The following is a 13738-nucleotide window of genomic DNA, read 5'->3' as shown; positions in this document are numbered from 1 at the left end:
GGGATCAACGCGGAGTGAGCCTGGAGAGAGTGCGTCTGGTTGGATTGCCCTCTGCCTTCTCTGCCTGCCTCTGGGGCTTTTCATCAAGTCCTCACTGTCTGCCTCATTTGTGGGACAAGTGACAATCGGGCTCTCATTCTTGGGCAGCCCCAGAAGGCAGCTGTGGAGGCTGCAAGGCAGGTGGCAAGAAGTGATAGATGGAGAGGGCAGGATGGATGGATGGATGGATGGCCATGACTGGGAGGGGGCCGGCTGTCTAGCGGCGTGGTGCTGGCCCGGGGGAAGGGGTGGGGGGCCGGGTGGGTGTGCCCCGCTCTCCCTGGCGCTGCCGCCGCGGTCCGCCCCACTCACAAGGTGCCTGAGCCGGAGAGCGAGCAGCAGCGCCGCGTCCCCGCCGCCCTCCGCAGCGCCCGCCTCGCCATGCCCAACTTCGCCGGCACTTGGAAGATGAGGAGCAGCGAGAATTTCGACGAGCTACTCAAGGCGCTGGGTGAGGCGCGGGGGAGCCGGGCAACGGGCTGTGTCCCGCGGGAGGGGACACGGAGTGGCAGCTGCAGCCGCGCTCCGGTGCCCGGTGTCTCCCGGGAGAGCTCCGTGCGTCAGCCGCGGGCAGGAGAAGCTCCTGCCGGTGCGGGCGATGGCTGAGAGCCGTAACCGGGGAGGGGCGGTCAAGGCACGGCACGGTCCCCGCCTCACCTGCGAGCGCCGGCAGTCCTGCTCCGGGGAGCCGGGCTGCGGCTGGCCCGGCGCTCTCCCGCGGGGATCTCTGAGAGAGCCCGCGTGTGCCGGCCGTGCGGAGCCTGCCGGAGCGCCGCAGCTCCCGAGCGCCGCAGCTGTGCAGTAGGGCTACGCGCGGTGCCCCGGCCTCTCGCCCCGCTCCCCGATCTGCGTGATGCTGGACGAGGTCAGCCCAGGGTACCTCTGGCGACTTCAAGCTCTGTTTCCTCCCCGCTTCGCCCAGGTGTCAATGCCATGCTCAGGAAAGTGGCGGTGGCAGCTGCCTCCAAACCCCATGTGGAGATCCGCCAGGACGGGGACCAGTTCTACATCAAAACTTCCACCACTGTCCGTACCACTGAGATCAACTTCAAAATCGGGGAGAGCTTTGAGGAGGAGACGGTGGATGGACGAAAGTGCAGGGTAGGAGGAGAGCTGGGGCGTGTGTGTGTGTGTGTGTGCGTGACCAAGTTCTTTTTAGACTGGACAGACACATCTGCTGCTCGTGTCCCCAGACAGTGGCATTGCTGCCCTCCACCCTCTTCTTGCCAGAAGAAGGGGGTTCTTGATGGTCACCACTTTTCTTGTCCCTCTTGCGGGATAAAACTGAAATCCGAAGGCAACAGCACATGACAGGTCCCAAAGGCGGAGTTCAAATACCTGGTTGCCAGCTTGGCAGGGTTTAGTTCTGCTCTTTTTGCTTTTCTCTCCCCTGAAGACCTCAGCTGCAGTGAAAACTCTCCCCAGCCTCTGTCCCTGACAGAAACACGGGAAATGGTGGAGCGAGAGAGACCTCAAGAGTCAGGATTTAGTGCACAAACCTGACATAGCTTTTGTCCTAGATTGAATCAGATGAGTTCTCAAGCAGGACCACAGACAGTTGGCAGCTTGGGGCTGAAATCCTCTTTCACACCCTTGCAAGTGCATGAGTCCAGTTCACTGATCAGATAGCTCTTTAACAGTATAAGGCAGGCTTTCAGCTGGTATTATACCATCTCCTTGAGCAGAAGTGCATTAGAGGGCATTCACTGGAGTGTTTTGGGCTTGATTCTGCATGTGAGACCCTGCTCCTCTACCTTTGTAACCACTTCTGTGGCCATGGAGGGGGATGTAACTCGGCAGCCTCTGACACCAGGTTCTTGCTGGTGTAGATATGTGGGATCTGAGGTTTGGGGAACTGGGCTGTGGTCATAGCTGCCTTTTGAAAAGCATTATTGAAGGCATGGGTTAGTTATGCTTTCTTTGAGCACATTACTCTCACGCTTATTTTAAAAACATATGAGTATATATAAAATTCTAATAAAAGAAGTACAAAGAAAGAGTATCAGAATGTAGTCTCAAATGAGGATCACGTTTTAAAAGTATCCAATGCTGATGAAATAATCTACTTTCCAAAATATAATCTCTCCTAATTCTTGGGTCAGCTTTTGAGACTGTTTGCATCACTAAAAATTCAGAACTTACTGTCTTCAGTGCAATTGCTGTCAACATAAATTTATGTAAAAGGAAGCAGATTCTGGGAGTCAGTGAATATTTAGAACATCCACTTGCTCTCTAGGATGAGTTATCATATATTTAACAGTTTGTTCAGGAAATGCTGCTGGCTTTGTTAATTTATCCTGTTCTGCAAAAGTAGTACTGTAGTGTCTTCATACATAATGCATATACAATAAATGTGACCCGCTTTCTAGAGAAGGATTTATTGCTGCAGATGGAAAAACAATAATTATGGCTGTAAGCTATGAAAGTTGGAAAAACCTGAAAGAAATGGGTTTTGTGAAGTAGTAAATTTTTTCCATATGTTGTGAAATTATTTATAGTCCACTCTCAGGAATAAGTTGTACTGCTGTGTGTATATAACCAAGATGTGGCCACAGAGCAGAAACTGACAGATAATAAAATAATACTCCAGAATGTAATTTTCAGTATCTGGCAAAACTGCTGACTGGTGATAGATTTTGATATACTTTATGGGGTGGAGGGTTTTGTACTGCCAACTAATTTGATCCGTTGTTCATGCAGACAAAGATGGAATCATATGTCGTTGTACTTCAAGACACAGCTTCTACAACTGCCATTTGAGCTGGCTTGTTGGCTTATCTATTGTTTTGAAAAATATTTTAAAAGTAAACAGCTAATTTTAAATCAAAGTAAAGGGGTTTTTTCCCTTGGAAAGTCTGGGAAGTGTTAACTTGAATTTAGACATACATATGCATACACATGCATGCATATGTATATGTATATGTATATGTATATGTATATGTATATGTATATAATCACAGACTAATAAATGTCTCCCTTGTGTCATTATAAAGCAATTACTTGAACATTCATTACAGGGCATCCTTCTGCACAGCTGTTCCATTGCACTGTGGAGTAATAGTTCAGTGCTAGAGTGAAAAGCAACAGAGTCAGGGCTTGCCTGTTTGTGAAAGTTAAACAAAATCCTGTAGTTTTGGGTTCTTTTACTTTTCAGTGGTTTCATATTCATTATTCAAACACTTTGAAAAATGTCCAAGGGTATTTCAATTTCCAGACTCACAACCTTTAAAAAGTAATGCCACAAACACTTGAATTCTGACAACATTTCTTTAATTTGGCTGTGATTTATTCTAGTTTGTTAGCTCAATATGTTTAATACACAGTTAACTTGGCATGGTGCCATAGAGCAGGAAAGATTGTAAGTGACAAATACTGCATTATTTATGACCACAACATGATATATAGAATTGTTTATGCTCTTACTCTAAGGGGACTTTGTAGTGATAAATAACATGTCAGAACAAATCATATGTGTACAAAGATGCTTGGGAATGTAAGCACTACATTAGCATGTTCCTAAATTACACTCTTCAACATCAAGCATTTGATGGAGACTAAAACATTTGCAATTACTTTGTTATTAATATATACCTCTTTCCAAAATGCCCCATCACACCTTAATTTTTATTTCACCACTTTCCATTGATGACTTTTTTCCTTTGCCTTTATCTATCCCTGTGTTGCTCCTGTAGTGGAGCAATTATTCTCACTATTGCTCATTGTTGTCTCTGTCTCATGCTGCTGGGGACTATAATTAATGTATTTCCTAATGGTTTTCTTGCCTGCAGAGTTTGGCCACTTGGGAGAATGAAAACAAGATCTATTGCAAACAAACTCTTATTGAGGGAGATGGTCCCAAAACATACTGGACTCGAGAACTAGCTAATGATGAGCTGATTTTGGTAAGAACTTTGAACCCACTCAATACATGCACCATATTAACAGGTTTCTTTGTTACCATGTAGCATGAGTTATTATTTTTCCTTACTTAAATTCATCTGGAAGACTACCATTTTCATAATCCTCTACCTTACATTTAATACATTGCTTTTTTCCATTCTTGTTATTATTTTAAGAATAAATGGAGATGTATGCACATTCTGACTTGCATTTGATTGTTAAAACTTTTACCATACGTGTATGGTAGAATAATCACAAATGGGCCACTTCTACTCTGGAAATTCACAACATCATGAAAGAATTTGCTTGATTTATTGCAGATTTTCTCTGGTGAAAGTGAGATTAAGGCATCTCATTTCTGGAGAATCTTGTTTTTTAGGAATGTGCATAATATTGTTTCTTATCCATGGTCACATGGTATATAGCAGGAAAGATATGCATTAATCTCTCCTAAAAGATATGCTTTAATCTCTCCTGTTTATGAAAAAGATGTAATTTCCTCCCCTATCTCTGCCACCTTCCCCAATTCCCTGATCATCTCCGAGTCAGATTCAGAATTGTCTTCATGAGTTTCTTAGAAATACAGAGATTTGCACATTTGCTGTCAGCCAACATCCCCCCAGTTGTGTGTGACCTTCCAGCTGGCAGCAGGGTAACTGTGGGCATTCTGAGCAGCACCTCTGCAACTGCCTCGCCGTGCCCGCCATCAGTCATGCACAGCTTATTTATTTAGATTGTATTTACTTCTGTTAGAGTTCTCTTCACTGAATCTTTCCTCAGTAGTCACTCCACATTAATTTACCAGTATCCAGACCTGAGTAAAGACGCAGTAGCACAGTTCAGCTCAAGTTCAGAGTCATTTCATTGCACATGTTCTTACTAGTGAATTCCGGATAAATAGTTGATTAGACTGTTATGCCTCATCAGTTTGGGCATGGAAGACAGGCTCCTGGAGTGGTGGGTAAGAAAACATCAAAGCAGGGAGGTTTTATTTCGAACTGTCACACTAACTAAACCTCTGCACTTTAAAAATCTAACAGTGTCCCCAGTGTTTCTCTAAAGCAGATGGAGTTCTGTTTTTAAGATTGCATCTGAAACAGAAACAGGACCCAAACCTAACCAAGTATAAACAAAAAGCTTTTAAAGTGTTAATGTTATTCCAGACATCTTGGAACTGTTCACCCACCCCTTATGAGGACATGTATGCTGTTAGTGAAATCACACTGGTTTCTAATGAATGAATACTCCACTGCTGCATAATTTCTTTTGACTCAACCACTGGAATTCTTTATATTATCACAAAACTATAGGAGGCAAAGTACTTTGATCTATGCTTTGGATCTTTATATGTAATGCAGTGTACAAAATGTATTCTCAACTATAACTTTTCCAGCTTTCTAACAATACATTTCTGTAGTTTATTATTTAAGCAACAAGCTAATGAGGCAGCTGTTAAATAAAGTGCACTGCTCCGAGCAAAGCAAGAAAGCTGCTCATAATACAATTGCCTCCTGCAAGCAGCAATGTGAACTTGCCCTGCTGGGGAAGAATAATGAAGCTGGATAAGAAACCAGAGTGATTCAAAGATTTAAAGCCATCTAACCTTTTTTCTTGTTTAATACAATCTGTTGAACTTTTCTGGATTAATTATTTTTCCAATTAGGATATAAATTAGAACAACTCGCTTCTTATTAAAATATTTCCATTTGTAGGAACTCAGAACTTTTGGTAAGTCGATTTAGTGGTTAATTTCCTTGCCATTAAAATACACACATTACTTTTAATTGTATGTGTAGATTCGACTTCCAGTCATTACATATTGTGTATAAAAGAACCTAAATAATATGTCTAAAATTTGTTATTGCAAATACTTCTCTTAACACCACTGATCAAGCCACCTCTTAGAAGAACTTTCTGGTTGTTAAGCTAAACCACTGGAAGACCTTGAGCCTTTCAATGTAAAGAAAGCTTTCACTGAACCATTATTTGAGTGCTTTTTTAACCCTGTCCAATTTATCAATTTTCCTCCTAAACTAAGAAAACCAGCATGGCATGTACTGTTTTGCTAGCAATCCAGCACCTGATGTTACAATGATCTCATCTCCCTACTCTTATCTCAAATGATCCTGACTTATATGCAAAGGCCTTGTTAATTCTCTTCTGGTTTCCATTTCCCCACACTGATCCCCTTCCCGTCTCTGGCAAGCTGGAATTACATTCATTGGTTGCAATGTGTGATTTTACTGTGGCCATTATGAAAATATGGTATTTGTTTCTGAGTGATCCATTGGGATCATTCTCTCTGGGTTTTTTACTATTCAATATGATATACAGTTTCATTCTCCTACCTCTTTTTTTGAGCATAGTGGCCTCTTTTGCTTTATTAAGTATTATGACAATAGCTGGTCCTCAGGACAAGTATTTTCAAGCCACCATGACATTTGATGAGACTGAATGTACAGATCTTTGAAATACATGGGTTCACTATCTGACAGCCAAAATCTCAGCAATGAGGTATTTCTGGGAGTAATGGTGGTGTGAGATCTCTGGTCCTTTGTAGAAGCTGATATGGCCAAAATTAACCCTTCTGGGAGGCAACGAAAGGTTCTACAGTTTGGAGAGAGACAGAAGGGGATAAGCTACATTTTCTTGTCTGTGGTCCCTAATTTTAAAGCCCTGGAACATTCCTGCAGACAAGTGGTCTTTAGAAGCTAAACTATTTGAAGGGATTGGCTGAGGTGTGCTCAGCAGCTATAAAAGGGAACAAGGTAGGAATAAGATCCCTTAGTGAGAAGACTCTTTTGATCTCTTGCCTCTCCACTGTGTTTGAGTTTTTCATCACTCCAGTGAACAAAGATTCAACTTAGATTATTTTATTTTATGCTTGGCAAATTTCCTTGGATCTGAGTGTGCAAACCCCCACTTACATCTTACTTCTTCAAAACCAAGATCACAATGAAGAAAAGAAAAAGAGATGTTTATCTTCTCCTTTCTTTCTTCTTCCACCCTCAGAGCTTTCTTAGGGATCTTTAGGACCTGAAATTCATTCTCATTCAGTTTTGCTGCCCATATTGCTTCAAATATTTCAAAATTCCCATCTTCACACTTCTCAAATCTCCCTACCTACCTAAGAAATGTTTTCTGTTCCTTTGCTCTCTCTGATGTGCTTCAGTAAGGCTCTGCTTCTGTTTCTCTATCCAAAGATCTTTCAAGAAGTCTTGAGACTCCTTATTTGCTATTACAAGCATTTGCAGAAGAAATCAAGAAAAGTCATACCCTGTTTGAAAGAAGTTGCAAGAAAGAATCTAAACTGTGTTAGACTGAGGCATGAATTGAAGAAAGGCTTGGGGTAACAGGCAGGGGGTAAGGAATTAATTTTACTCTGTTAGTACTGGCTGCATAAATGTTGGAGCTTTGCCACATAATTTTGATCTAATATGCTGCATTACTTCGGGGACCCATTTGTTTATGATATTTTCCTAGTGTAAGGATATATTTTTCTCTCCAACACAGCATATTAAATAAAATGCATTTATTATGCCATATAATAAAAAAAAATCAGTGTTTAATTGCCATGACTACCACAGAGCTAAAATAGAAACCATATTACTGTTTAATTATCAATCTTTCTTGCATCCTGGCAGAAGAATTCCTTATGTTCTTCAAAGATATTTCCTTGGAGTAAAATGATGGTCTTCCAATCATGTCCTCTGGTACACAGATGCTGAGAACACACTATTTAGTTACCAAAGGTTTTCTTTACCTTCAGTTGCCTTCAGTTCTCCTTAGCTCCTTGCAGCATGGAGAATGAAATTGCTCTTATTAGTAAATAAATATTTGGCTCATACAATGACAGATGTAGGTCTAAATCCTGTTAGAAAAAGAGTTCTTTCAGCTAAGGAAGGGAAGGAGGATCAAGTTCTGCTTTGGAAAAAAGATGGTCTGAAAACTAGATCTTTGATCTAAAACTAGAGCATTGGAACTTCTTTCATCAGAGCTGTTTAATCTCATCTGATGCACTTGCTGGGATTTGAGTGCTGCATTTTTAGAATTACTGAACAATGTAGATGAAAATTACATGGAATGTGCAAGCAAGAGAGGGTGGAAAGGGTAGTTCCCCACTAAAGTCCACATTTATTTGTCTTGACTGTATCTTTATATTGTACTTTAGGATTGTAATGCATACAGAGAGTCAGAATATCTATATTTACAACTCTACATTCATAACTATACTTGGGTTAGCATTTGAGCAATCAAGATCAGAATATAACACAAAAATATGAATTTCCTTTGCTTGTCTGGAAATTATGATCTGGCATTAAGTGGCTTTTCTTCCCTTTATTCTACTCATAATGTTTTTGTTGTTGCTGTGTGTTTTTGTCAGGGACATTAATGAGCTATCAGTCACTTATGTAAGTCAAAAGAACAAAAGGTCTGCTCTTTGCAAAGTTAAAGAATGCTGCTTACAAATATTGGCTATTCAAATGAGACACATTTATATGCAAACTTTGGGCACATTGCTGCTTTCACGACTGCTCATGCCTCTATAGATTTAAGTTTAATCTATAACACACAAACGTTAATGTGGATGATTACTAAAGAGGGGCTTTAAAAACAGCCTCTGACCACATTTTACACAGTTCATGTATCACACAGGGGTTCTCAGAATCAATCGTAGCAAGGGTCAAAGATCAGAACATTGGTGAGGGTTCAAGCATGGTTTCTATTCTTCATTCCCTCCTCAGAAAAATCATGCTGTAGTTGATTAAAACTGGTGAACTATGGTGCCTAGATGAGCGAGTGAACATTTTTTAAATGATTTTGCTGACTCCTAAAATTAAACATAGTAGATGAGAAGGGTCAATGCAGATTTGGAAAGAGATTTTGCAGTGGAATGCTGAAATGTGTGATGCGCCTACGTGCCTAAGCCTTTTATTGAACAGTGTTAAACTACCTAAGTGTTTAACTTCTCTTTAACTTTTGGAGAGTGGTCTTATATTAAATCAGTTATCAAAAGGAGGGTCTACTCATATCAAGCTCAGAATGAGGGGGTTGCGCTATCATCATTAGAGCAGCCTTGATAGAAGTTCAGGAGCCTGTAATAATGTATGTGTGTGTGTTGCATGGGCCTAATGCTTTAATTTATTCTTTGCCATGAGCGGATTTACAAGGGGGCTTAGGGATCTACAGCCCTTGCTCACTACTACAGCCTAGTCTGGATTACATCCCAAACAGAGAAAGAAGCCAAAGCCATTTGCATTTTGGCTGCACCCAATCCTGAACATAGCCTTTTGTAATATCACTTGTATCTTAGATGTCCTCTGTGCACTGGCTTTCAACTATAACTGGGAGATACCATTGTCTCAGATCTCTGTCATTCATTTGCTGCATGACTTTGAGGAAACTGTATAATACAGCAGTGCTCAACCACAAATACTGACATTTAGGCTCCTTGAGAAATAACCTAATTTTGCATGGTCCTGTCAATTGATATCCTGAGGAAAGTGAGGTTGTGTATTGGGTTATTTGCTATTATAAAGTGGGGGCTGCACGTTCAGTGACTATGGCCTCATAAGGATCAACCTCTTTCCTAAAATATTATGGGAGTCAGGAGGAGAATGGAAATAGGCAACATGTCTTTGTTGTGAAGATTTATAGCTTTATTCTAGATAACATGGAAGTTTGCTCATGGACAAAGCCTTTTCTGAGGATTCATTTAAGTAATACCTTCTTCTCTCCATCAGTTTGCTGATGGATTCTGTCTTCCTTTTGTAAGTTGCCTCTGCATTTTGAACAGTCATGAGCAGATAAAGGGATTTTTGCACACACTGACAGAAGTGATCTTTTCCAGGTGATTGTTTCAAAGACACTCTTCTTAATTATACTGTGTGCTCCACTTACCACAAAGGCTCCTCAGCAAATGTTTATAAAGAAGACCTTCAAAAAGCAGATTTGCTTCTACAGGAATATATTACTGCCCTGTAATTCTCTTTTAATCTCTCATGATGTCAGTGGTCATCAGATTTTGAGTGAACTGAGAGAGGTCATTTTATTGGATTATCCCCCTGCACAGGGCTTTGTTTGCAGTGTGCTTTTGGACTCTTAGCTACAGATTGTGACAAGCTAAGTGAAGACAACAATTCTGTAATTTGCAGTCATTGCACATTTAAAATCCTATTTTAGATTTAGATAGCAGCCTTGCCTTGTAACATTTTGTCAGATAAGTGGAACCTTGCCAAGCTGATGAGAAGGTGGTGTTTGAAAATCCTGCATCTTCTCATTACATCTGAATTACAGTTTGGTAGCATTGCTCTTTTTTTTAGTTGCTCTGATGGAACTTCACCACCAAATAGCCAGGTTTGCCCACCGTCTTTCATTTGGAAGTTTGACTGCTTTGGGTCATGGAAATCTTTAAAGTCTGCTTATTGTAACAGGAACTATCACTTCTTTTGAGTCTAGAATTAGAACCATAGATGCTAAACTGCTTTATCCTACCAGCGAATACAAGGATTTAAGTGTGAAGGAGAGGGGAATAACAGCCTTTTAACTTGGATCCTCTCCTGACCCTGGGCCCAGCTGTACATTAGACATTTCTGTGAGTTACCACAAGAAAAAGAATGCAACAAGTTTGAACATGTTCCTCTTTGCTTTCTTTAGCAACACTGACTGGAGTTTTATCAACAATGATAGTAAGTTGCAATAAGATAGGGAAACACCTTTTGTGTAAGTCATGTGCATAACTGTGACAATAAAGCTCTCTATTTATGTGCTTCAATTATATTGTTAATCATCTGAATGTGTATAAGGTATGAAATCTAAGTGCTAAAAAATGCAGCTTATTCCTGAAACAGGTCAGAGGCCACATAACCTAAGCTGGGTCTTCAAGGAAAGGATGTCTTGGTTGTTTGAGAAGTGCCCAGTGGTTACATGGTGCTCCAGAATAACTGTAATTGTGCTTTGCATGATTTCTATCTCTTTACAATCTAGATTTAAAGACATTATTGTGTTAAATTATAGTGGTTTTCCAGACTGTGGGACTGGTGTGTTGCAGAGTCCTTGTGTGTAGCAATTGATTTTTTGTTTTGTTTTGGGTTTTTTTTTTTTGGGTTCCCTGACTATGTCCATGTTTTCTGCACTTGATTTTTGTCTAGAGTAACTTGAATGCAGTCCTTTGCCTGAAATTTTCAAAAGTCCAGAAGTCTATCTGGAGCTGGATGTTGGAAGTACAAAATGAGGAGCCTGTGACCTGTGTCACAAGCAGGCTGAGCTGTGACTCTCTGAGTGCACAGCGGTCAGTCTCCGGTGCTGGTACTCACCCATACTACTGAGCTTTCCCAGAAAGTCCTATGTCTTTTTTCTTCCTCCACAAATTTTTATCTTTATTTCCACACTCCCACCTATGAATCTTCCAAGGAAGCTGCCAGTCAGACTACACTGATGTCTTAGGAGCAAGCTCTGCCCAGGAGCACTGTCTTAGAACTGGACACAGCAATTTTAGACGTTCAGATCTACAGTGGCTCCCTTGAAGTATGAATCACATCTATTTCAATCTATTCTTCCCTGTAGTGTTCCTTCTCAATACAACTGCTCATCTGTTTTGAGAATAACTGCTGTTGCACAGCTTTAGGGGAAGGAGTTTCTCTCTCAATTTGCCTAAATTTATCAGGGAGGTTGCATGAGTTTTGGCAAACAGCTGCTGCAGTCTTTCTCATTAGAATTGGCTGATGTGGCACCCACTCACATCACAAGATGTGGCTGCATGGCTGTGCAGCTCCAACTGTCAGACTGGGGCTGTGCCAGCTCTGGAAGAACACTATACAGGGACTGTTTTACTACTGTTTATGATTTGTGCTGAAATAGCAACAGGGGACCCAAACCTCACTGTGCTTAGCAGTGCCTGAATGTGAAAGACAATCACTCTCGCAGGGACCTTACAGTCTCCACAGACAACCTTGAGCCCTGGATGTCTTGACTCTTACTTCCTTTCTCTGGCAAAGCTCCTGCTGACATAATTTTGCCTTTGTGGATACTTTGGAAATGTTGAAGGAAGCCATAATAAGGGTATTTACAGCTGGTGCTATGGACAGTAGAGAACTATCCACGTCCTTTAATGTTAATTTTCAGATGTATTAATGTATAAGCTAAAAATATGTATTAAGCACTGATGTGATATTGATATGCATAAAACCAAAGTCTGTATATCCAAAATTTAAGCCAGTCAGTTTTAAAGCCAAGTCCTTCCAAAGTGTCGGCCAAAACAGGTGTAGAAAGCATTAAAACAAATAGCCCAGCTGAATTTTCATAACACACTGGGGTAGCTCTTAATGTGTGCTTTTCAGTGAGACCTTGGCAGTGACCACAACCAGACATCCCACCTCAGAGCTTGTTAGTGCTGAGCGCAAAACCGTCTGTCGGGATAGCTGAACATGAAGTTTTTTGCAGTCTCTATTTCCTCACTCTTGCCCCCATTGTTTCCTTCCTGTTTAATTGCTTAAATTTTAGCCTGCCAGACCTGAAATTACATGCAAACCCTTTGGCTTTCTCAGACAGCTGCCACAACCATTGTCCTGCCTACATGTCCTGATAATCTGTACGGCATTACAGATCCTTATCATCGTTAACAAACTCACTGGTTAAGGTCACAGTGTCCTGAAGGAAGGTTGTCATTGACACTGCTCACAGCCCAGCCCAGAAGAGAGGATTTGGTATGCCAGCATGGGGTGTCAGCAGCTTGCAGCAGCATTTTGTTTATAGGCATACATTCTCCTGGTCTTCCTCTTTCCTCCACTGACTTCATTTGCCTGCTTGGATTTATATCTGCAAATATCAAAGAATACCTTTGGAACATGCCATCAGAATTCCACCCTCAGCATTTCTAGTTCAAAGTGCTGCGACTCTTTCTAAATATAACAACAGTACATTCCAAATTCACTTTCTTTTCTCATGTTTATTTATCAATTCATGCCAAGAAACTACAGAAAAAGAGAATCTATGCATCATTTATCATTCTGACAAAATCCATCCTGCCTTGAGAAACAGGTCATTTACATTGCAGTCCTCTTTCTAAATGTCTTCTTTCTTTACTCTCATCTGTCAAAAGACAGAAGAAAAAATATTTCTGCTGTAGAACCAATTACTTTAGTAAAAATAACACTTTGAAGTGGTGTTAAATGTTTGCTGGTTCTACCTCTTCTGATTGATTTTTATTTCTTTTCCAGACCTTTGGTGCTGATGATGTTGTGTGCACAAGAATTTATGTAAGAGAGTAAAAACATCGATTTACTTGTCATCTGGGATGAAGCGGAGAACTGTGAAAACCCCCAGTATAACGAGTATCTGTGTGTGCTGTTACTAACGCGGTGTTGTATGTGACTGTGTGTGTTATATCTGAACCCAGATCCTCTGTTAAGTGTATTTTGCTTTCATTTTTCATTTCAGACACTATTCCTTTCCACTTTTTTATGCCATCAATTTTCATGTCTGCTTTGTATTTTGTAGTTGTCACTTGCTATGTTCTCCTCAGTTATTAAACTTATTGGGCATAACTCACAGCCGTTTGGGGGTGTTTTTAATTGAAAACCCAGCAGTGCTTTGGTTAGGACTGAAACACTTTTTACCCTCTGCTGAAGTCAGTGTGTAGTTTCCCTGCCATTGGCAGGTCCTGTGCTGTCAGGGAACACCTCCTAGGGCAACACAAAGGGATGGAGAGCAAGTGGATGGCAAGGCCTTTCACAGAGCTGTTCTCTCGAACCCAGAGCTCTGCTTCTTTCCTTCTTTCTGTCTTCTCTCCTCCTTTCTC

General features: G+C 41.1%; 1 protein-coding gene across 1 annotated transcript; it reads left to right on the top strand.

The window, feature by feature from the left end:
* Positions 1-254: 254 nt before the first annotated feature.
* CRABP1 (cellular retinoic acid binding protein 1) lies at positions 255-13488 on the top strand. Its single transcript, XM_042021828.1, has 4 exons — positions 255-490; positions 962-1140; positions 3828-3941; positions 13158-13488. Exons 1-4 carry the CDS (start codon positions 421-423, stop codon positions 13206-13208), a joined length of 414 nt encoding a protein of 137 aa, XP_041877762.1. The 5' UTR covers positions 255-420; the 3' UTR covers positions 13209-13488.
* Positions 13489-13738: the final 250 nt, after the last annotated feature.

Source organism: Corvus kubaryi, unplaced genomic scaffold (genome assembly GCF_017639235.1).
Source record: "Corvus kubaryi isolate FWS band 111438036 unplaced genomic scaffold, C.kubaryi_AGA036_p1.0 37172, whole genome shotgun sequence".
NCBI lineage: Eukaryota > Metazoa > Chordata > Aves > Passeriformes > Corvidae > Corvus > Corvus kubaryi.
The sequence above is the reverse complement of the archived record's forward strand: the minus strand, read 5'-3'. Positions and strand labels throughout refer to the sequence as shown.